Source organism: Peromyscus maniculatus, chromosome 2 (genome assembly GCF_049852395.1).
Source record: "Peromyscus maniculatus bairdii isolate BWxNUB_F1_BW_parent chromosome 2, HU_Pman_BW_mat_3.1, whole genome shotgun sequence".
Classification (NCBI taxonomy): domain Eukaryota; kingdom Metazoa; phylum Chordata; class Mammalia; order Rodentia; family Cricetidae; genus Peromyscus; species Peromyscus maniculatus.
Window position 1 is genome coordinate 85686981 of NC_134853.1, and position 24358 is coordinate 85711338.

The 24358-nt window shown below is 45.8% G+C and overlaps 1 protein-coding gene across 5 annotated transcripts; it reads right to left on the minus strand.

The window, feature by feature from the left end:
* Positions 1-1178: 1178 nt before the first annotated feature.
* Tex48 (testis expressed 48) lies at positions 1179-24138 on the minus strand. Of its 5 annotated transcripts, none has more exons than XR_013049158.1 (7): positions 24057-24138; positions 15373-15464; positions 14772-14891; positions 12095-12205; positions 7573-7658; positions 6189-6371; positions 1179-1509 (listed from the first exon to the last, which is right to left on the minus strand). XR_013049158.1 is itself a non-coding variant. In XM_006979563.4 (5 exons), the coding sequence occupies exons 2-5, from the start codon at positions 15374-15376 to the stop codon at positions 10894-10896; spliced, it is 339 nt and encodes a 112-aa protein (XP_006979625.1). In that variant the 5' UTR covers positions 15377-15464; positions 24057-24138; the 3' UTR covers positions 10649-10893. The 5 variants fall into 5 exon arrangements, 1 of the variants encoding a protein (XP_006979625.1); XR_013049157.1 differs by having other exon boundaries at positions 6189-6494; XR_013049156.1 differs by having other exon boundaries at positions 7514-7658.
* Positions 24139-24358: the final 220 nt, after the last annotated feature.

Below are 24358 nucleotides of genomic sequence, written 5' to 3' on the forward strand. Positions count from 1 at the left end.
GAAAGTGACACAGTTTTAAGCGTAGATGTGAACACAGTTGTGTGACTCAAGCATCAGGTTTCTTTATCTTTCTCTCAAGGAGGGACAGACACAGGGGGTGCAAATACAGGATGTTGAAGTCCTAATTCTGGAGGCAATGACATAGGAGTTGGGGACCCCTTGGGATGGGACTAGGGTTAGTGCCCTTATAAAAGCTCAGCAGAGACTCCTCGTCCCTTCTACCATGCAGGACATAGCAAGAAGGTGCCCTGCATAAGGAAGTGCTCTCTCACCAGACGATGTGCCTGCTGGTTCCTCAGTCTCACACTTCCAGCCTCTAGGACAGTGAGTGGTCCACATGATCCTGATATTTATGAACCATCTTTTCATGGTACACTGTCACAATAGACTGAAGAGACAAGACCGGATACTTCAATCCCACACATCTGGCTGTGCCATTCTGCATCTGTGTCCCCTCGTCCTCTTCAGGATGTCCTTGAACACAAAGCTTTCGTTGCCTGCCCATTTCTTCTACCATCACACCCCAGTGCAGAGTGTTACTTGAGTCAGTACAGACTTTGAAGCTTGTGACCCTTGCATGCCCCTAGGTCTCTATCCCAGATTTTCTGATTTTGTTTCTTCTTCTTGGATTGGCCAGTTCCCTTTCAACCCTCAGAGCCTTCAAGTCCCAACTCCTCCAGGAAACCTCCCCTGAACCCCAAAGTCAGGAATAAAATGCTCTTTCTTCCTCTGCTTCCAAAGTTATCCTATTATATCTGAGTGGTAGGCTTCTGCCTGAGATGGAAGCCACCATGGGGCTCATGTTCTGACAGTATTTCAGGCTAGACAGTGCTGCATGGTGGTGCTGCCCATGCACTGTGCAGTCCTGAGGCTGCTGACGGCAGGGCACTCCACCATGGTCAGTACCACTATGCCCTGTGGCTTTGAGGATAGATGGGGCTCACTGTATGTGAGCAGAATCATCTCCTCTGGCTTGAGATGTTTGCAGTAGCACCCATCTGCACAAGCCTTTCCCACTATATGGCTTTCCTAGGTACTTGTGGGTTGGTTAGGAGGAGCTGAAGTGTTGTAGAATAGTAAAACTACCTCTCCTACGAGAGATGGCAGCTTCGTCTTATTGCACATTCATAGGACTCACAGAGGTAGGCTGAGAAGTGGGCCAAGAGAAGGGACACATCTTCTGATGCGACTAAGGACTTTAATTGCAAGCAGCCCCCCTTCCCGGCTGCGTCAGGAGCTGGAGTGACTCATGCTGGTGTCACAGGAATAGCTCAGACCTCTTCTCCTCCTGAGGTAGAGTTTTTGAATCAGTCTTCATGACTCCTGTCCACTGCCTTCTTCATTGTCTGGAGACCTTCCAGCAGCTGCACAGCTCAGAACCTACAGGATGTTGCCCCTAGAACCTTCAGGGTTTCCTAAGGTCACATGCCTTAAACACTGGCCAGTTGTCAGAGCAGTTGTGTGAAAGTCTCCTTTGAAAATCCTTTTGATGACCACTTACGTTAATATCTGAAAGAAGAGGGGAAAAGACAGCTTGGACAAAGCTTTTATTACAAACAAGTCTAATCATAGTCTACCTAGGATTCCTATGATTGTTCATGACTCTAAAACCAGGGCTGGAGACATAGCTTAGCTGGTAGAGTGCTTGCCTAGCATACAGAAAGACCTGGGTTCAATCACCAACACCGCATTTAATAGATGTGAAGGTGCACATCTCTAATCTCAACACATGGAGGTGGGGTGATCAGAAGTTCAAGGTGATCTTGCTGGTTAGTTTCTGTCAACTTGCCACAAGCTGCAGTTATTTAGAAAGAGGATACATTAATAGAGAAAATACCTCCATCAGTTGGGCCTGTTGGCAAGTCTATAGGACATTTTTTTGGTTAATGATTGATATGGAAGGACCCAACCAACTGTAGGCAGAGCCACCACTGGACAGGTGGTTCAGGGTTGTATAAGAAAGCAGACTGAGTAAGCCATGGAAGGCAAGCCAGTGAACAGCACCCTTCCATGGCCTCAGCTTCAGTTCCTGTTTCCAGGTTCCTGCCTTTAGTTTCTGCTCTGACTTCTGTCAGTGATGGACTGTAAGCTGTAAGCTAAGATTCTTTCCTCTCTAAGTTGCTTTTGACATAGTCTTAATCACAACAATAGAAAGCAAACTAATATGGTAAAACCTCAGCTAAATAGTGAGTCTGAGGCCAGCCTAGGCTACATGAGACCCTGTTTCTAAAATAATACCCCAAATAAAAACAATAGATTCTGCTGGTTTGAGCTAAGATTGACCCCAAATTATGCTAAGCACTTGAGACTGATGGTTTGTTAACATAGCATAACCTAACTGATTCTAACTAATACACATGCGCATAGCTTATTGAGTGACTTCTTTGGGGCATAGTCTAAGTGTGTATATGTTATAGTTTACCTTACAACCACCTGGACAGAAGATGTCATTTTCATTTTGCAGAGAAAGAAGACTGCCAGCAGCACACTCAAGCTCCTAAGTGGCTGATTTTAAACTTCTCAGTAGGATGGTATCCAGAGATCTTAACTAAGACCTAGAAACTAATATCAAATACCTAATATTGTCTGTGGATGGTTTGGTTACAGGTTGGGTAACTATTCCCCTTCTGCACCTACAAAGTCTTAAAGAAAGTGTCCCAGCAAGAAGTGACTGGGGAGACTGAGTCCCCAAGAAGTAACTCAGTCTTGTACCCATTGTGCCAAGTGTGGACTTACTGAGGGGCCGTGGGTGATGCTGTTGGGACTTTGTTGGAACGAGGCAGCTAGCAGCAGTGTTGAGGGTAGACTCACTGGCAACACTGTTGCAACAGCAACAGAAGATCTTGGATGCCATGTGTTGGTGGGGTTGGGAAGAGGAAAAGGTGTCGGGTAGCTGGCTGTGCAGCCCCAATCCCAGAAGCCCATTGTTGTTTAAGCAATGGGTCACACTGGTCTCCTCCCCACCCACTGTCAAGCTGCTTGTGGCTCCCTGTGGCCTCCTGAAGTTCACCTGTTCAGTTCCACCACTCTGAGGGCCAGCCCTTCTTCACTGTCCGGAGTTCACCTGTCAATAGAAGGGTGACAAGCCCATACTCTGGTGCTCCTCCTTCAGCCAGCAGGTAGTGATGGGGGTCGTTCCTTACAGCTCATTGGCTTAGCTCTTTCCTGAATGAACCCAAGACTATAGTTGACATATTCTTTGTCAGGTCTCTGACAGCAGAACTTTAGCACATACAGCCCATGCATAGATGAGGTGAGTTATCTTCTGCTTGCAAGGATGCTGAGTGGACCTTTAGGACCTGAGACTCTGCTTCTCATCAGGATTATGCATCTGCTTGTCAACTGCTCCTGTGATGGTGATGGTGGAGGCTCCTGAGAAGTCCCTCTGCTTGCTGTCCCCTTTTCTCGTGGGCCTCATTGGTTCCAGTTAATTCCAGTTGGGCCTAGGTCTGAGGGAGCAGGACCATGAAGTTCATTCAAGTCCTTGCCTCACTGCTAATTGCTGTGTGGCTGTGGCCTACTTCTTGCCTGTCTTTGGCCTGAGGGCCACATCGACAAGAGAGATGATTGACCGGGTCATCTTCCCAAGGCTCTGATGACCCAAGGTGGTAAGTCTACCATATTCCAATCGCCTTTCTCTCTTCTGTGTCCTGCTCTAGAACCCTCTTCTCTATAACAAAGACCTTGTTAGAGAAAAAAAAAATGACAGATGGGTTGGTTGGTATGCGAAAGGAACTTGCATGAAAATATCCTTCGTGAATGGGCTTTAATAGGAGAGATGGTCAAGACTGTGAGATCATGACTGAGCCTCGAGGTGGGAGAGTATTAGAAAGGGGACAATACATTACATCAGATACTGCATGATAAGGACTTGAAGGGAGAAAGAGGCTTCCCTTTAAAACCTAGAAAGGAGCTTCATTGAGAGGTGTGGCTTAAAGAAAGAGATAGCTGTCATGGACAGCATGAGGCAGGGAGGCCTAGAGAAGAAACCTTCAGAGCAAACTCCCCGATCAAAGGAAAATAGGTAACTTTTGTATCCTTTTAGCGGGTAGCAGGAGGGTCTGCACTGTGTGTGATTTAGTTCAATAAAGTCTATGTGACAAAGCACATGAAAATGCCAGGTACTAAGCAAGATTAGAAGTTAGGTGATGTTAGGCACAGCGTGACTTATTAACTCTCTGTCCCAGAGACACGGTGGTGGGGGCAGGAATTGGGAGTGTAGGGGTGGACAGACCTGATTTCAAGATATGGGATGTGGCCTCTCAGAGTGACCAGAATCTTAAAGGGTTGGGTCTAGGATCTCATAGTCCCCACTTTGGAAATTTCCACCATAGTTGTTGAATGTCAATCATAGCACTCCAAGTCTACTCTGTGGTGTCATTGTTGGGCTCTGGCTTCGCATCTACCTTTCTAATCTCCTCCCTATCCCTCTCCCTCCCTGCTGGGTTATTTGCATTGGCTGCAACTGCTTTCTTGCTCCTTCCAGTTGGTCTTCCTTGAATGAGTCAGGTCATATCACTTCTGTCTGCAACCTGCTAGTAGCCACTGTGATGGCTAATGTTGGCTGTCAACTTGACATACTTGGGAAGACAGAACCCTGATTAAGGAATTGCCCCTATCATACCGACCTGTGGGCATGTCTGTTGGGGCATTTTCTTGATTGCTAGTTGATGTAGGAGGGCCCAGCCCAGATTGGGCATGCCACCCCTGGGCATGTATGTGGTCCTTGGTTGTATAAGCAAGCAGGCCCAATGTAAGCAGGCAGGAGGAAGCAACCCAATAAGCAGCATTTCTCTGTGTCTTCGGCTTCAGTTGTCCTTGCAGAGTCCCTGCTTTGGCTTCCCTTGAGGATGAACTATAAATCTGTAAACTAAAGCTCTTTTTATTCCCCAAGTGTCTTTGGTTATGGTTGTTTATCACAGCAACAGAAAAGTGAAGTAGAAGAGCCTCCTTTGCCCTGCAGGATAAGAGCCCGTCCTTGCCTGGGCCTCTTCTGGAGGAGTGTGAAAGCACCTTCACCTTGCCTTAGTCCTGACCAGCGCTGTCTCCTCCTCATCCTCTTCTCTGGGTTACAGCAGTCAAGCATGCCTGCTGCTCTTCATTTTCTCATCTTCTTTCAGCAGTGCTTTTTCCTAGAAGTCTGGCGGGTGGTGCTCCCCACCCACTCCTTCGCCCTTCAAGCCTTTGCTTACAGGCTGCCTCGGCTAACCTTGTCTGGCCCACTCACCTTACTTCTACGACTCTCCACACTCTTATTTCTCTTCCCATGCCTTGCTATATTCGAACTCTGCCTAGAATTGACTTATTTGTATGTGCTCAGACCCTCTGGGGGTGGGGAATGGGTGAATGAACCTGGATTTATCCTGCTCTTGTCCTGTGCATAAGCAGGCGATATCAACAGGAAGCAGCAGGAATCATTCTTAATTCAAGAATGCCACAACTAATAAGACACTGTCTTATCCATCTGCCAAGCTAATTGATGGTTTTGTGGATGACTTGTGGGGGGTACATTGACCATCTATTGATGGATTCCATGGTAACCCATCTGCTTATCTTCTTCCATTGGTCCCTCTCTGGGGGCAAGTCCTATTTATGTTATATCTAGAGACAGGAATGGAGAACCTCCCTCACCCCATTGCCCTCCTCACAATGAATTATTCTTCAAAGCCTTTTGATCCCAATCTGTACATATCTTCCATCAGCTACCCCATGCCTGTTGCCCTTCCTGTTACCCTGTCTGCCTCTGGTTCATGACCACAGATTCCTCCTGGTCACTTTGGCTCACTTGCAGCCAGAAGATCTGCTCCATGGTAAACTCCATCACTGTTTTGTGAGCTCACAAGGGTTCCCTGTCCAGCTGCTTTAGACTCTGGCCCTGTAGACACCACCTGTCACCCTGTGCTTGCTCTTGGCTCCCTCCCTGCTGTGAAGCATGGGAACTCCCCACTGGGGTCCAGCCTGCTCTTTCCAGGATTCCTCTGTGCCGTTCACCTGCTGTTCCTCCCTCCCTCCCTCTCTCCCTCCCTCCCTCCCTCCCTCCCTCCCTCCCTCCCTCCCTCTCTCCCTCCCTCCCTCCCTCCCTCCCTCCCTCCCTCCCTCCCTCCCTCTCTCCCTCCCTCCCTCCCTCCCTCCTTCCCTCCCTCCCTCCCTCCCTCCCTCCCTCCCTCCGCCCCGCATTCCTTTCTCACTCCTTACTGCCACCTCCTCAGGAAGCTGTCCTTGTCCTGGGGTGAATCAGGTTCCCCTTTGTGGTCCCTCTGCTTTGGGCTTTCCTGAATCGTGGCCTTTCCTTGTCACCGAACAGTGTCTGCCTAATCTCTAGTAGGTGCTCAGCAGTATTTGCTGAATGGTTATTTGTCTGTGAAAGAAATCTGGGATTTGTGTAATTAGTGAGGGTTCTGCCTATGTGGCCCAAGCTGGTTTCAAACTCTTTATCCTCTGGCTCCGTCCGCCCCGCTGCTGTGACTACAGATGGGTGTATGACATGTGTCCAGCTGAAACAGACGGTTTTAAAAAATGGTTCAGCACATATATTTAACACTGTGGGTTCGGAATCCATGGATTCAATCAGCTATGGATGAAAAAGTTCTGAAAAATGTGCATCTGGGCTAAGCATATACAGACTTTTATCATTTCCTAAGCCACAGAATGTAACAAGTGTTCCTGTAGCGCTAGGCATTATAAGTAACTTGAAATGGTTTAAAAGATAGGGTGTATGTCTCTCCTCTCTCTTTCTCCCTCCCTCCATCTCTCTCTCTCTCTCTCTCTCTCTCTCTTACTCTCTCTCTCTCTCTCCCCCTTCTCCTTCCCCCCCCTCTGTAGGTTAGATGCAAATACAATGTCCTATTCAGGGGCTTGGGTGCACATGTGGTTTGGTATCCAAGGCTGCTTTGGGACTAGTTCTCTATGGATACCTGGGGACAAGTATTTATGGAGGATTTCCTGGTGTAAAGTCCTGTGTGAAATCCCGAGGATTCTGAACAGGAGCAACATTTTTGTTCTCAGAGACAGGATGGGTCACCACCACCTTTGGGTCTCTGGTCACACCGTAACTCAGGGCAGAGTGGGTGTCCACTCTGTGTTCTCTGTGTTGGTAAAATCAATGCCCAGAGCTCCTCTGACTGTTGAGTGACACACAGTCCTTCCTCCCCAGTCTCCTTTCCGCCAGTGGGTTTTTTTCTCCCTAGTTGTGAAACAGCTTCATTTGGGACTTTGTTATACAAGTTAATGGGAAGAGGACCAGCCTCAGTGTGAGACATGCTGATGTTCATCGATTATCTACAGCAGGTCTTTTGGCATCTGGGACTTCTTTTTCTTTTGTCTTGTCAGTATATATGACGCAGGATGGTGTCCCACTTTGTTAGAGGGTGCTGGGTCTCAGAAATGTGATTTGTCCCCGTGTTGCAGCCCAAAGAACAGCTTGGACCCCATTGATTTTCTTTTCTTTTCCATGACTGGGGATGGAGCCTGAGCCTTGCCCATGCTAGGCAAAAATTCTACCATGGAGCTCTACCTTAGCACTGTTAGTGTGGTGGTGTGGGAAGCCAGAGTCCCTGCTGTCTCCTGCCTCACCCTGCAGGCTGTTCCAGGACGACATGCTCAGGAGCATCCGGTACTCTGAGAGCTGATGGAGGGGCACTTAAATATCAAGGCTTCACCTGAAGATGGACAGAGTGACATTTTGGTTAAGCACACACCCGTTTTACTTAGGTGGATGTTGGTGTGTGTGTGTGTGTGTGTGTGTGTGTGTGTGTGTGTGTGTGTGTCTTAATTTCTATAACACCTTGCTGTGTGACCTAGAGCAAGTTTTCTCCTCTTGAAGCTCAGCTTATCTCTCTGTACAATGGTGTGATAAAACCTGTCCAATGTTGTGGAGATTGTGTGGCATGAAGGTCTAAAGGCTTAGTGTCTTGCATACAGTAAGTGCTTATGTCACCAAAATATGGTGACACAGGGGACATGTAGGCTGTTTTTTTTTTTTTTTTTTTTTTTTTTGTACTACCTGCGTCTCCCTCTCCATCCCCTTAGATGAATATAGGAGCCAAAGAGGAGAACTTTGCTTTTGTCTTCAACAAACTGTGAGCCTGAGGTCTCTAGAGACCCCACACCACAGTGGCCAGATGAAACAAGGTTCTGAGGTCAAGCCAGCAGGTTTCTCGAGTTGAGGGAGTCCTTTGGGGTTATCCAGTACATGTGGGGTGAGCCAGGAGCCAGAAGGAGAAACAGTTGGTGGAGGCCAAGGAGGGGGTAGCGTCTACTGTTGGTAGCAAGTAAATTTATATTCAGGAGTGTGGGGGCACTGTCGGCCTTTTAGTGCAGAGATATTCCCCCTCCCACTCTTAGGTCTCACCTTTAACTTTCCCTCACTTGCTGCTGGCCAAGTGGATAGGAGACTGTGATGTCACAGAGTTGAGAACTGGGTTGAGAACTTGTGACAGGGGTTCTGGACAGGACCACAGTTCTGTGAGGAGGGAGCCTGGGTGCTGACCTCCTCTGCAGTGGTTTGTCCCACTGCCCACCATGTATTAGGTTGTTAGAAGGGGTATCTCCTGTCCTTGTATTAGTAGGCTAGCTAGGATGTGTTCTTCTTCTGAGAGAGCTAGACATACTGCATAACTGCAGGGGTAGGTCCCTGCCACCGGCCCCACCTGCTCAGTTTCCTGTGTGAGGCCACCTGGACACGCCTCAACATGGCTGCCTTTCATTTTCATGGTTTGTGCCACTGTCCTAGGTTGGACATCCTTCTTTCCGGGACCCAAAAGATGTCAGTCTGACTAAGCCAGTCAAAGCACAATGCACTCAAGAAGACATGGAAGGGAAGGGAATGGAATTCAGGCTCAGTGTTGCCTTGTGCTCCAGGTAGACATTATTGCTGTACTCACATTACAGATTAAGAAACGGAGGCACAGAGTCAGAGGCTGAATATTTTAGCAGGCTAGGCACTGTCTGATCTCTTGTTCTAGTTAAGTTCTTTTTCTGCCCTGTAGGGGTTGTCTGTATTGCCTGCCACTACCATTTCTCCTGTTCTCTCCTGGCCTCTGTGCTGTGTCAGGAACGAGTTCAGAGCTGGATGGAAGACTGTCTGCATGGACAGGAGTAGGCCCATGGGGTAACTGGGATTGTCTCCATCCGAACGCCACACATTAGCACTTTTGCCTGTTTAATCTGCAGTGTGAGGTAATGTGCTCCCAGGTTCTAGGCAATGGAGGAAAGGCATCCTTGGGTGAAAGGCCATTCTGCCTACCACACACTTTACACACTTGTATCAGGAAATGAAGGAAATAAATTCCCAAATCAACAATCAAGGAAAAGCGTGTGACTATTGAGACGGCTCAGTAGGTAAAGGTAATTGCTGCCAAGTCTGACGACCTGAGTTTAATCCCTGGATCTCACATTGTGGAAGAATAGAACCGATTCCTGTAAGCTGTACTCACTCTGACCTCCACTTGTATACCCTGGCCTGCCCCATCTCAATAAATACATAATGGAATATAATGCAAATCAAGAGACAAATACTGCTAAAGTAATAAAGATTGCCTATCATTAAACCCAGAAATCGCACTAGAGAACAAAAGTAACAAAACCAAACTAATAATCTTTTGTAAAAAAAAAAAAAAATTACAAACCAGCCAGGCAATAGTGGAGCATGCCTTTAATCCCAGCACTTGGGAGGCAGAGGCAGGTAGATCTCTGTGAGTTCAAGGCCAGCCTGGGCTACAGAGTGAGTTCCAGGACAGGCAAAGCTATACAGAGAAACCCTGTCTCAAAAAACCAAACCAAACCAAAACCAAACCAAACCAAAACAAAACAAAACAAAACAAAACAAAACAAAACAAAACAAAAAACAAACAAACAAACAAGAAAAAAAACAAACCAATAAAGTAGGAAGACTTGACGAGGAACTAAATCAAACAAGTGACTTTTGTTTTTATTTCTGTGGTATTAGGGATCAAGTCTAGACCTACATGCTGGGCAAGTGACCTGTCGCTGATGTCCACATGAAATCCCTTCAGCAAGCAAACTAAATTTCCACTCATATGGGATCCTGTGTGCTCTGTACCTCCTGATATCACCCGTTAGGGAGGGCACCATGCTCCTCCTGGGCCATTCCTGCCCTAAATGGGAAGCTTGACTCTGATCCAGTGGAAATACCAGGTAATTCTAAACAGAACACTTGAAATGTGTGAAACTCACGGTGACTGTGTGGAATCCATGGCCTTGGGTGAAAAAGTGCTGAGGCATTTTGGGACAATTGATGGAATTTAAATAGGATTGTCTTAATATGAGATGCTTCACTTTTTGGTACCTGGCGGAGTTAAAGGAGGATGTCCTTTGTCTATAAGAATTGCTCTATGAAGGATTTAGGGAAGAGGGCAGGATGCTGACTTTCAGGTCATTCAGGAAAAACAAAGGAAAATGGGTAAGATGAACAGGAGAAATGTGCAAACCACTGGTGAATCTGAACTAGCTTTTCTTTTCCTTTTCCCCCTTTTTATATTGAGACAACTTTTCTGTAAATGTGCAATCATTTCAGAAGCTATTCACAACATTAAGTTTTTTTTTATAGGTTATTTAGAAGTGACAGTATAAGAACTGATAAGCTATTTATAAGGCATGGGGGAGGGACAAAAAGGAGGGACACGTCCTCTCATGCAACCAAGGACTTTAATCGAGGGCAGCCTCCCTCCCTGGCCGCGTCAGGGGCTGGAGTGACTCATGCAGGTGGCACAGGATGGCTCGGGCCTCTTCCTTCCTAAGGTGGAGTTTCTGAATCGGTCTTCATGACTCCTGTCCACCACTCTCTTCACCCTCCTGGAGATCCTCCAGCAGCCGCACAGCTCAGAGCCTGTGTGACATGTGACGCCGCCGCCACTGCCGCCGCCACTAGAACCCTCAGGGTCTCCCCATGAGGCACGGCTGGAAGGACCAGTGCTCCTGGTAGTAGCGGTTTAGATTTTTTTTAGGGTATCCTGTTTGGATGTTGTATGCGGTCAGCTCTGAAAGAAGGAAAGCATGCTGTGAGGGCCTTTGAGCTAGACTCGGATGGACTGCTGTGGCTGGATTCCTCTGGGGTGGGCTCCCAGATTTCAGGAGTTCCTTGGGAGCCCAGGCATACCCCGGCTGAGTTAGGAGGCCTGGTTTTATTCTGCGGTGGTGGAGTCGCTGACAACAATGTCTTGCAAAGCACATAAGAACCTGGAAACTTGGGCTCGTCCTGGCTTAGACATGGTGGTGTTTCCTGGTAGGCTCCTGCAAAGTCCCTTTCCCAGTGCGGATCTCAGCCTACTTTGGCGTGAAATATTAGAAAGGGAGGGGTGGGCGAGCCAGTGTGGCCCTCAGCTCCTCACTCTTGGTTCAAGTAGAACAGGTAGGCCGCCGGTGCAGGAAAATGTACCCTTCAATGGGCTTGTGTTTGCAACAAGGGCTTGACTGACAGGTGGGTTCTGCAGTGGGGAAGTGTGAGTGATTCTTATCTATCAATGGCCCCTAGGGGACAAGGGGCTGAGTGAGGCCATCTGGGCACAGGATAGATTTCCTTCAGCATGGCTGCCTTTCTTCTTCATGGTTTGTGCTACCGAACTAGGTTGGACATTTGTTCTTCTTTGACCCACAGACATGTCATCCCAGCTGAGCCCATTAGCATTTTCAGATAGTGCTCATTTGATAGGTACCTGGCTGGATTTGGGGGAACATCAGAAAACAAACCCAATGTGGACCCCCACCAGTGTGGAACCAATGTGGGCCTGCTACTCTGGAACCAATGTGGACCTGCCACTCTGAAACCAATGTGGGCCTGTCAGTCTGGAGCTGAGTGTGTAGCTTCCAAAGTAGAGATTAAGCAGAGTCACACAAAATGCACACTCAAGACCACACTATGGTGCCCAGAGGAGTGCGTGTGGACGTGGAACATCCTTTCATCCCAGACCCATTTCTTCATATGCAATGCCTAACTTGGAAAATAATGGAGCTAGACTGAGGCATTGTAGTCCTCTGGAGTGTGAACACAGTTAATTCCCATACCCATAGGATCTGGCCATCAGGACAGAGCCTCCCTTCCCAGAGGCCAGTGTCAGGACCTCACTCTGGGACTCACCTTCAAAATCACTGCTGCTGGAAGAGTATCTCTTTTCTTGACCAAAGAAGGACTGTGCATTAGTGTGCTTGGGATTTTGTTTGTTTAACTCATTCTTCTGGGACTGCGAACCTGACAACGAGAATTCCATGGGGGTCATGTGGGAAGGCTTGGCCAATCACAGAAGTGAGGGCATTGAGCCAACAGAAGCAGCACATAGGTGAAAGATGGGTATTTTGGGATGGGGAAAATCTGAATCTATTCCTCTTTAAGCAGGTGCTAAATTTAAAAACATGTATTTTTTCAAAGCATCAACTTTTTTCCTATTTTTAAATGAAATGCATATCCATTGTGAAAAGGAAAAATGATGTAACTCCTCTCCTCCCAGATACTATCTTTCCCTAAGCATTTTTTAAAACATAGTTTATCAGATTGTGTGTCCTATGTATGTGGTTCATTTTCTTCATATACAGTATAAACATTTTTTTCCCATGCCACTACATGAAAAAGTAGTAGTTGTATGGTATTCTCTTTCATGGATAATTAAAGGTTTATTTAACCAATAGACTATTGTGTGTTTAGACTTTTTCTAATTTTACTACTGCAAAGAAAGGCATGGATTATATTTAAACCTTTATGCACTTCTAGAATGGTGACAAAGAACTTCAGAGACAGGCTAAGTTCTCTGGAGCAGGTGTGACAGCTTTGTCACTGCATGTGTGACATCGTCTCCTCTACCCATACCTGCAACATGGTACGTCTGTTTCGGATAATAGCGTTCACCTTCAAGCTGCAGTGCAGATTGAGAAATGCTTGTCACAAGTACCCTGTGGCAGGGCGGGGGATCCACCTAGAGCTGAACAGTGCTGCACATGTGCCGGTGAACCAGAGATTACACTTTACCTTATCATCTGGGGAAGGGAATTTGTGTTAAGATTTTGTTCACTTTTATTGTAAAACTACTTTCAGAAACCCTTCAAAAGCTCTCATGGGTTTCTGGATGTCCTGCTAGGTTTCTGTCTGTCCTGCTGTGAGGATATTTTCCTGCCCTTTGTCCAGTCCCACTGGGCAGATTTCCACCAGCTCTGTCTTACTATGTCTCTGTGAGTCTTAGCTTTGCCTGATCTTGATAATATTGCTCTTTTTTTTTCCCTCTGAAATTGCTGGTTTTGACCCTGTCTTTTCTGTCCTGGGCCATCAAGAAGGCTGTGATACAAACTGGAGGCTGAGATGCCTTCTCTGTTTCTGCTTTGTTCCCTGATACAGAACCAAGGAGGTCTCATATTTCTGAGGATGAAGATGAGAAGGATGGTGATGTGGCCTGGACTTTGACCATTGGAACTCCAAGGCTTCTTAACAGAAGGCTTTGCCCAAGTCTTCCTGAACTCACCCATCTCCATTTCTTCTCTACCTCTTTTGTTCTAGGCACTTAAGCATATTGCTTTATTTCACATACCCATGATTCCCTAAGTGTATTTATTAATATTCCCACTTTACAGAATAGGCTAGCAGAGGCACAGACAGATTGACTTACCCAACCTCTGTGGCAGACTGAGACTCAGAGGGGCACGTCAGATCTGAGGGCAGGGGGCTTAACTATCATCTTATAGTCTTCAGCCTTGTTCCTCGGATTACCAAGTACATCCAGATTTGCCTGGAGAATACACTAAAACACAGTTTCTGACTTCATAGGCCTGTAACAGGGTCTGAAGATGCTCTTTTTTGATTTTGAGACAGTGTCTCATATATCCTGAGCTGACTTCCAGCTCAGTAAGTAGTAGGGATGACCTTGAAACTCTCATTTTCCTGACTTCATCTCCCAAGTTCTGGGAGTACAGATATGAGCCAGCACACTCTGCTTTAAATGTGGGGCTAGGTTGGGACCTAAGGTTGAAGGCTTGTTAAGCAGGCCCTCTTATCAATGGAGTTACATCCTCAGCCCTAAACATGCATTCCAAGAAGCTCTCTGGTGATGTCAGCACTGCAAGAGCTCAGTCTACACTTTAACTCGCAAGCTTGAGCTCACTGGCTATTTGGGGCTTAGCCACCTATGAGCTTCTACCTCATTTTAGCTTGGAATTTTTTTTTCAATCAAAAGATGAAAGGTATATCTACAAAACCACTCCCCAACCCAAGGCTCAGGGGACATCATGGAAGAGGGGGTGTAAATATTGTAAGAGGGAGTTGGCTGTGTGATTGTGTCTCCTGATAAAGTCAGAAGCGACACCCATAAAGTCTCTCCAACATGACTGCCCAAACATGAACCGAACAAGGAAGACATGGATAGATGTGTCCAAGTGGATGGGAGAAAGTGCACAGAATCAGTCCTATACAAAGAACTACAGGCAACTAATGGATATAGTCTTCCTTAGGGTAGAGCTCACACCAATCGGTTATTCAATATCAACTCATCAGCCCTGAAAACTTACAAATAGCTTTATACAGACGGAGCAGGTTGCACTTAAGTATCTAGAAATACATATGTATATACTTATATGCATTTAACAATTAATGAAAAAAGAGGCCATGAATATGAAAGAGAGCAAGAAGGGTTTGGAGAGACAAAAGGGAAGATGAAAATGATGTCATTATATTATAACCTCAAAAAATAAAGGTAAAATAATGAAGGAAATCTGGGGTCCTTTTAGGAGGAAGGTGATACAAGCTGAGGCTTAGGGGGCTGTTGTCTGATACCTACTGTAGGTTGTTGGCTGGCTCCCTTGGGTTTGTCTAGGATCCTTGGAGCTCTCAATGACAGCTTCCTCACAATCCCGGCAGCATAAACAGAATATCTTTGAGGCCAGGTTTTGGTGTGTTGCTGTAGGAGGTAAAAGAATAGGGACTATGGATCCTTGGATCTGCATTTCATGTAATTGTTAGAAATTGTGACTCCCTGTGTTCAGGAAGTCCATGCTAGTTCTTTCTAAGCTGCCGTGTGTGTGTGTGTGTGTGTGTGTGTGTGTGTGTGTGTGTGTGTGTGTGTGTGAATATGTGGAGGCCAGAGGGCAATATCTCTGTCAATTATCCCCCACCTCATTTTTTGAGATAGGGTCTCTCAGTGGACCTGGAGCTTGCCAAGTTGGACAGAATGACTAGCTAGCAACTCCCAGGGATCTTTCTGTCTTTGCATCCCCAGTGTTGGGGTTAGGGCACTCCTTGCCATGCTCCATGTGGATGCTGGGGTCCAGACTCAGGTCCTTATGCTTGCATGGCAAGTACTTTACTGAGTGAGCCGTCTTCCCCACCCAGAAGCCCTCTGGGAAGGACACATTTTCCTGTTCTATACAAAATTTCCTTACCCATAGAGAGGAGTTGAAGACTTTACTCTGCCAGCTTTGTCTGCAGTGGAATCGTTGGTGTTGACTTTGTGTTCACCGGGCAGGGCTGTTTCCTAGATGAACATATAAGACCACAGCTGAAAAGGGCCAGTCCTTCGTCTGTGCCTGCACCCTAGCCAGGACCTGCTGCAGCCGAATCCTCGCTCCTGCAGAAGCAGCCCACTGGTGATCAGGTTTCAGATGGCTCTGTGCTCTGCCCATCTCTAGGGACATGTTCTTGGTGTTTTTTTTTTTTTTTTTTTTGTCTTTTAGAGCCTCACTCTTTCCTGGGAGGAAATGGAATGGCAGTGCCTATTTTACAGAAGCAAAGTGTTGAATACATGCAGGGTGACTCTGTGGTGGAGGCATGCAGTAAGCACTGAGCCAGTGGTCATTTCATGCCTCTGGATTCCAGGCTCGTTGCCTCTAAGTCATCCCAACTCCCTGGTCTCACAGGAACATGATAAGGTAGTGCACAGTCATGTAGGTTTAATTCATGGTGTGGACATTGACCATGGCTTTGGGTAAGCCCCTCAATGGTAAAAGGAAGTTAATCTGGGTGATCCCTCCAAAAATCTTTCCTGTGCCAATGGTACAAGAGTATAAAGTCTTGTTTTAGTCCCAACCTCCTTTATATGTCAATTTTTTAAAACCTCTAGATATGTCCCATTCATGTTTTGAGTCAAACCCTCCTTTTAAGGAATTGTTACCACAGTATTGATTAGGTATCTGTCATCACACTCAATTCGCTGTGTGAGGTGCTGTATTGGTCCTAACTACTAACATTTTTTGTAGGAATTATTTCAATAGCCTCCTAACTTTGTCTTCGTTTCTTTGACCATTAATGATTAATGCAAAATCTAGGATTCCCATGTTAATATGTGTTTTACCACACCTTTGCTCAATATTTCTAGTGGTAGAAAGGAATGGACATAATAGATGAAGAAATATGGTGTTAAAGAAAGAAATGGCAATCCTGGAATAGTAGACATTCTAGTTATAAAAAACAGCAACTGGGGCCCAAGAGATGAATCAGTGGGTGAAGGCATTTGTGTCCAAGACTGACCGTCTGAGTTCAATCAGGGCCCACATGGAAGAAGAGAACAAACTCCTACAAGCTGTCTTCTGATCTGTACACACACACACACACAAAAAAAAAAAAAAACACCAAAAAACAAAACAAAACAAAACAAAAACCAGCATCTGAAAGAAAAATGTAGAGAAAATGGTCAACAACAAACAACAGCCGAAGATACAGTGAATCTGAGGGAATAAAAAGGACAAACAGAAGTTGCACACTCAAAAACATAGAATGTGAAAACGTTTAAAAGAGTGAGAAGAGCGGCAGGGAGCCGAGAACAGGGGCTGACACACTCAGGGCAGGAGGCAGGGAGGTGGCAGTGGAAGCATTTGAAAAGTGAATGACAGATGCTCCCTCCCCCAAGTTGAAGAGCACTGTCCTAAGTACTCAGAGTTCACCAAACATAAGACTGTAAAGTTACTCCTCAGCACATAAAAGTCAAGTAACCAAAAATGAAAGAAATAAAAAAAAACATTTAAACTTCAAAAGCAATCATAATAATAATAATCCAAAGGTTCCCTTGCATATGAGGGGGAAGGAAAAGAATGACAACCTATTTTGCATCGGAAACAGTTGGAGCTGGAAGACAACGGAATAACACCATGAAGTGCTGAAGTGAGAGCCCCAGAGCATCGCTGCGCATGTCTTTCAATACTTACGGTGAAATAAATGCACTGACAAATAAACAAGGCCACAATTTGGGCTCAGAAGACTAAGACTATAACAAAATGCTGAAAGTTTGTAAGAACATGATTGGGTTGGAAATATATTTCTAAAAAAGGGCTGAACAGGAAACAATAAAAAGTCTTGTGTGGGAGCCTTATGTAAAAGTTTCTTTCCGCCCTTAATTTCTCCCCCTAACAAGTCTTTGGTGGTTTCTTAGAAGAAAATCCAAAGTTCTTAGCTGGGTCTTAATCAAACTGTCACATTTCCCTGCTGCTCCATGCTCAGCCACCTCAAAAAGCTCTCTGCTGTCAATGCTGGTGATTTCTCAACTAATTTCATTCAAGGCATATTGGCTACTTTGTCCATTAAAAACCCACCAAGCTCCCAGCTCAGGACTTTGTCCTTACATTGCCCCCTGACTGGAAGGATGTTCTTGGAAATGTATTGTCTTTCAAGTTTTTGTTTGAATGTTACCTTTTCCAGTAACATGTCCCTTTATCCATCACAATGAAAATTTTTATCTTCCACTTCTAATCCTTGTTCCCACTTTCTGACTCGTCCTCAACTCACTGTGCTTACAGCTACCTCCCTTCAGTGGGCCCCATCACAGGAATAATGAACTTGGCTCAGTGTTCTTTTCTTAGTGTCAGTACATGGTATAATGTGGAAAGTCAGTAAATGATTGCTGAATGACCATTCCTCTTTGTCTTGGGGTTGTAAGCTCTAGAAGAAGGAATAAATTGGGTAGTAATTTTTGTTCCAGGAGCATCATCACCTGTCCACTGGTGGAAGCTATTTTCCCTCCCTATCCACTGTGGATCAAATTTATTGAGTGTCTGTGCTCCCCATTTTGCACGATGGTCCTCTCATTCACGTGGACTCCAGAGCCCAACACCTGGCAACCTCCTACAATCCCCCACACCCATCAGTCTTTTTGAACTTTGATTTCCCAGTCTCAATCTGTCTGCCATCATTTATTGCCATTTCCCTTCTCCAAAGCCACAGCCACTGTCACCCTTACCTGGACCACTGCCCCACCTTTCTCTTTGGCTTGTTCCCCCCACTTCAAGCTGGAGTTACATGGCCAACGTGCACCTCTGATGCTATCAGTCCTGTGCTAAGAAGGCCTTCAGAGGGCCTCCCCAGGCCCATGGTCCGATTCTGTTTGTGACTCTCCTGTTAATCTCTTCAGACTGGGTGTCTCTGGTTTCTGCTCACCACCCTTTATCCAGTAGCAATGCTGTATGGGCAGTTCCCTATTCATACTTCTGCTCAAGGATCCCGTTCACACGCTGTTCTCTGAAATCTGAGATGGCTCAACCTCATGCCCCTGCTCATCAAATTTCATCACTCTGCCTGGGAGTGACAGGAAGCTGCCTCTTACCATTAGGATGAGCTTTAATAGTACTTCCGCATTCCACCTGCCATGTAGTTCATGTCACAGTCTGTTAGTATATAGTGATTGCTTAACTTGTGGTTGGTTGCTACATAACTACATGTTGAAAACACTGATTGGAAATGGCTGTTTAGTTGTCAACTATGTGTACAGTAGCCCATGAGTGTTTTCCTACTTAGTATCTATTTTTGAGAACCTACTATGTGCCATGTACTGTTTGGTGCTGGATGTTCAACAATGATCAAAATAAAAACGATCAAATATTCTACTCACGTGGAGGCAGGGGTGACAGGTTCTTCATGTCCCATCTTTATTGCCCCTGTCCTTAGTACATACCCTGGTAGTCTGCAAATATTTGAACAAACACAGACCTTCTTTCCCTTCTCCCATTTGATCTTTAACTTTTTGCACATGATTCCTCATCATGAGATACATGCAGCAGGACAGACACGTGTCTTTATGGTGTGGAACCCTTAGACCAGAAGGGAAACCTCGTGATGAGCTTTACCCCATTTCCAGTAATCTTTTTGGATCTGCTGCTTGTTGAGTTATTATTTATTTATTTTTTTGGCAAGATCTGAGCTCTGGTATAGTTCACTGGGCCCTCTCCCACGGATTTTGTTTTTCCAGGACTCACAGCAATAGAAGTGTATGTAAGATGGTTAGCTCTCGTGTTTAGGAGATGCGATATTTAGCGGATACCCTTGCCATTAACCTGCCTCATCTGCCAATTGTTTTACTTTCAGTTTTCTTCACTTTTCCAGACACTTGCCTCATCTATACAGATGCTTGGTCCCATGGTGCCTTGCACATGAGACCTGTGGAAGAAGTGCTTTCTAAGGACAGTGAACACAAAGGTCTGACCAGCCCCCACCCCTGTCAGCCTGGAGAACCCCTGGTTGAACTTCTGCTAGTCTGGTGGTCTTGTTTGCTTATAGGAGATTGTTAAAATGTTGTTGTGGGATCTCTGAAACCTTCCTAAGCACACACACACCGTCTTGTTAAATCACAAACAAAGTCACTTCCCTTAGCCTGTGCCCTGGAGTGACTGCCAGGTCGCAGATCACGTGGTCTCTCTTAGATCCTACTTTGTTAAGTTATTTAAGACTCTGCACCGGTCATCAATCTTTTAAAGTGATCATAGTGTAATCTTTCCTGTTTGTCATAGTCCCTCTGCATTGGACCTGTCACCTCTTTCTGAAAACACAGCTCCTTCATACTCATTCTCACTCTGTATTCTCAGGTTTACTTAACAAATGTCAAGAATTGCACCAAATGATGTGGAATTACCACGGCTATTATTAGGAACTTGGTTTTGTTTCTTGTTTTGGAGATGAGGTCTTACTATGTAGCCCTGGCTGGCTTGGAACTTGCTATGTAGACCAGGCTTGACCTTGAGCTCATAGAGATCCTCCTGCTTTTGCCTACCAGGTGCTGGAACTAAAGCCATGTGCCAACTACTGGCCTATAATGAACTTTGGATACTAAAAACAAGGGATTCCAAGAGGGACATTAAACACGAGAAAAGAAAACTCCAAGTCCTAATTCCTCCACACAGGGCTTCCTTGACTGGAATTCTCTGGCAAGGAAAACAAAGGATGGAGAAGAGAAGAGAGTGAAAGATCACACTCCCACTCCAACCTCCTGAAGTCTCCTTTCTTTCCCTCTCTTTCCCCACACAACTGTTCCTACATATCCACTCACTCTTCTTTTCTAGCTCTCTGTGGCTGCCTACTCTCTTCAGGGGCTCTCTTTTCTATAATAGCTTAACCTTAACACACAACAATCCCCAAAACTCCTATGCCAGGTGATGGATCCAGACAATTTAATCCAGTGATTAAACTCCAGAAAAGAGTTGGAAGAGTGCAAATATTTTGACTCTTCTCAAATTTCAGAGCAGCAGAAAGTGACTGTACCTAATTCAGGCTAATTTCACTCTCTGCCCTGGAATTTCATATCTGTGCTGATACATTTATTGAATGCTTGACCATCAATGATGGGGAAAAAGTACTTAAAAACAGGGTGGAAAAGACCAGACTATCTAAATAACTAATTTTTGTATAATTAAAAAAGCAAAAAAAAAAAAAAAAAAAAAAAAAAAAGACTTGAGAAACCTTTTAGAAAGCCTCTCTTGAGGACAAAGACCCAGAGTCACAAATGAAATGAAAGTGAATCAATATGCCAAGCACTTTTGAGGAATATTCTGGGGTGACCAAGAGGTTTTTATAAAATATATTCTTACACACACACACACACACACACACACACACACACACACACACACACAAATATAAAAAGTTCAGGTCTAAAGTAGGATGTGGTAGTTGGAATAGGAATAGCTCTCAAAGGCTTATAGATTTGAATGCTTGGTCACCAGGGAGTGGCACTATTAGGAGGTGTGGCCTTGTTGGAGTAGGTGTGGACTCATTGGAGGAAGCACACCACTAGGAGGTGGGCTTTGAAGTCTCAGATGCTCAAGCCAGGCCCAGTGTCACTCTCTTCCTGCTGCCTGCTGATCCAGACATAGAACTCTCAGCTACCTCTGCAGCACCATGTCTGCCTGTGTGCCGCCATGCTTTTCATTATGAAGATAATGGACTAAACCCCCAGAACATAAGCCAGCCCTAATGAAATGCTTTCCTTTATAAAAGTTGATGGGTCATGGTGTTTTACAGCAATAGAACACTGACTAAGGCATAGAGAATGCAGGAAAAAAATCAATCAGAATAGGAAGCATCATCATAGACACCTGCTTGTTTTCCAAGAGCCCTAGAATGTTACCTAGAAATGATGCTATGGTCTTCCTAATAAAATGACACCTGAAATCAAAACACCCGCTCTTTAAGAATCTGGAGTCTGTTGGTAAAGGGACTTATTAACAGCAAAAGTCTACTGGAAGAGCCAGTGCACTGTGTCAGAGGACATGGGAGCTTTCTGCTTACACCCAGCCGTACTCCCTTGAGGAGACTGTGAGACACAGTGCTTTCCTACCTCTCTCCAAACTAATAGTCTTGTGTAATCCGGAGGGGTAGTGGAAATGCTCACTTGTGGACAAGGCACAAAAGCTCTTAGGCCAAACGCCAGTCTTTTCAATGCCATCAGGGGCTACTTGTTCTGTGCAACAAATACTTAGGTGATTGTAAGTGGCTGACTCCCCAGTACCTCTAGTGAGTTGTGTCTTCTTACACAGTCTGAAGGACTAGTGCCCTTGACCATCTAACTCATTTTTTTTTCACTGTAACTGACACAGTCATGCAGCCTACACCCTGATGTACAACTGGTCAACCTAAAAGCTTGGCAGTTATGGGTTGTATTATAGAATGCCTTTGGATTTTAATTTGACCAACTGGGGTGCCTATACCCTTGACAACGCTTCACATTGTATCTTCACAGGTGAAGTTGACCTGGATCTCAGCTAGAGTAGGCAGCCTGGTCTTGGAAGTAGATGGCTGTGTTTAGATGTTTAGACAAAGCTCATCTCTCTCTCTCTCTCTCTCTCTCTCTCTCTCTCTCTCTCTCTCTCTCTCTCTCTGTAGAAAATCTGCTTATATAGCCCAGGCTGACCCTAGAACTCTCCAACCTCTTGCCTCAGCTTCTTGATTGCTGTGTTTACAGGTTTTCTGATTCTTCTTAAGATATTTAAATCATGGTTGGTTTCCTGTCATCGAGTATGTGCTTGTTTAGAGTCACATGCTTCTTAGGTACCTCTGGTCCGACACATAGTACAGCAAAAGATTAAAAAACAAAGCTGAGAAAGGAACAATGCCTCTTGGTTCTCAGGCTGAAAACCTGATCTTTATGAATGGAAAGATGAAATTATTTCTAAGGACAGTCAGTGACAGTGGTGAAGATCTGGACAAGCTTAGAGGATCTTCTTACAGCTATGATTGAGGGAGGTAGGGGAGGTGAGACAGAGAGGGGAAGAGGGCACCCACAAATCCAAGCAAAGACCCATTCCCTGTGAACATAGTGACAGATTGCCATGACTCCTCAATTGATGAAACTGCCACTGGCCAATCTGAGTGAAGAGTTGCACACTGGTGTCACCTGAGCACTAGGTAGAAGGTCCCAGATGCCCAAGCATCCCTTGCCTCTGGAATTCCTGCAGTCTGTAGCCTTAGTGCCTTCGCAGGCCCTCATGCGCTGGCCCTTAGGCTCTGCTCTGTGGTGCAAACACAGCTCTCCACTTAACTGGGAACAAACTCATTTCTGTTTCACATGCTGAACAGGAATTGCTCCTCCAAAGTTGTTTATGCACATACAAGAAAATACAAGTACTCCAACTCCCTCTCTTAAACAGCGGTTTACTGCACACTGCATTGGGGACCTTGTCCTTTTCAGTTGGAAATAGCTTGGACCTTGGAGATCACAGCCTTTGCCTGTGTGGCAGGAACTTAGAAGGGAGGTTACTCTAGCCTCAGGCTGCTGCACTCTCCGTGTCTTTCCCTGACAATTTCGATGACTGGGAGTTGTATTTGTCTACTCCTCTTCAGAATTTTATGGAGACCAGCAATGCACTTACCAGAACATTATTTGGAAAATAATTCTTTTTCTGAGGCAGGGTCTTACATAGCTCAGGCTGGCCTTGAACTCTATATAGCTAGAAATGGCCTCGGATTTCTGATCCTCCTGCTTCTACCACCCAAGTGCTGGGGTTCCAGGTGGGTACCACCATTGCTAGTTCATGCAGTACTTGGGATGGAACCCAGGGCTTCATGCAGGCCAAGCAAGCATTCTACCAACTGAGTTACATCCCCAGCCCTTTGGGGTGTTAAGCCTTTAAGATCTCCTTAATAGAAAAATACAGAATGAATAGCTTCTTATAACCTTAGCTTTTTGGTCTGTAGAGTGGGAAATACTGTCTAGAGCAAAGGGGCTTGTGAGGACTGTGTTATGGGAAGTGGCCAGCACAGCCTTCTGGCATACTGTGAAGCTTCAGTATGTAAAAGGATACTCGTGTTGAGGGGAAGTGGGGGGACAGTCTGTGCAGGCTTTCATGCAGTACCACGGCCCGCCTCTAGATGGGGGCAGGAGTCAAAGAAGAGGTCCCCGGCTTGTCACCAGGAAGCTGTGAGCTTCAGGTCTCTGGGGGACATTAGAACACACTGACCTGGGCTGGAGAGGTGGCCCAGTGGTTAAGAGCACTGGCTACTCTTCCAGAGGTCCTGAGTTCAATTCCCAGAAACCACATGGTGGCTCACAGCTACCTATAATAGAATCCGATGTCCTCTTCTGGCATGCAGAGCACTTGTACATAAAATATAAATACATAAAATTAAAAAAGAAAAGAACAGGCTGACCAGGTGAATCAAGGTCACTGAGGTGAAACAGGCAGGATTCTAGAGCTGGAGAAGTCTTTTAGGGTCAACCAGCTCTGGTGGGGACATGGCAATCAGAGGGCAGAGGCTCAGGAGGGGTGGGTGGTATCTGCTGCTGGAAGCAAATGAAGAGGCATCCACAAGTGTGAGGACACTGCCATCCCTTTAGTGCAGAACGGTCACCACTCCCACTTTTAGGTCTTACCTTTGAGCCTCACTCACTTGTTGCTGGCAGAGAGGTTGGGAGGCTGTGATGTCACAGAGCTAGAAACCAGGGAATGTTGGTGACGGGTTCTGGACTGGACCACAAGGCGGGGAGGAGAGAGGCTGTTGCTACCTGTTGACTCTCCCTGTAGTGGTCCATCCCTCTGTCCGTGATGCCAAGCTTTCTACGGTTGCTGTCCCTCAGGGCACCAGAATGCAAGTCCTGGCTCTGAGGACTTCTTTGAGGGTGTCAGGCCAGAAGGGGGCGCTACAGCACTAGATGCAGAAGGCCTGGGATAGGAT

Excerpts from the sequence above, each read along its gene's own strand:
- Tex48 (XM_006979563.4), bottom strand. Across the intron at positions 12,206-14,771 it reads GAGCCAGCCAACAACCTACA|GTTCGCAGTCCCAGAAGAAT; the intron begins GTAGGTATCAGA and ends TCTCGTTGTCAG. Across the intron at positions 10,998-12,094 it reads CAGCAGCAGTGATTTTGAAG|AGCTGACCGCATACAACATC; the intron begins GTGAGTCCCAGA and ends TCCTTCTTTCAG.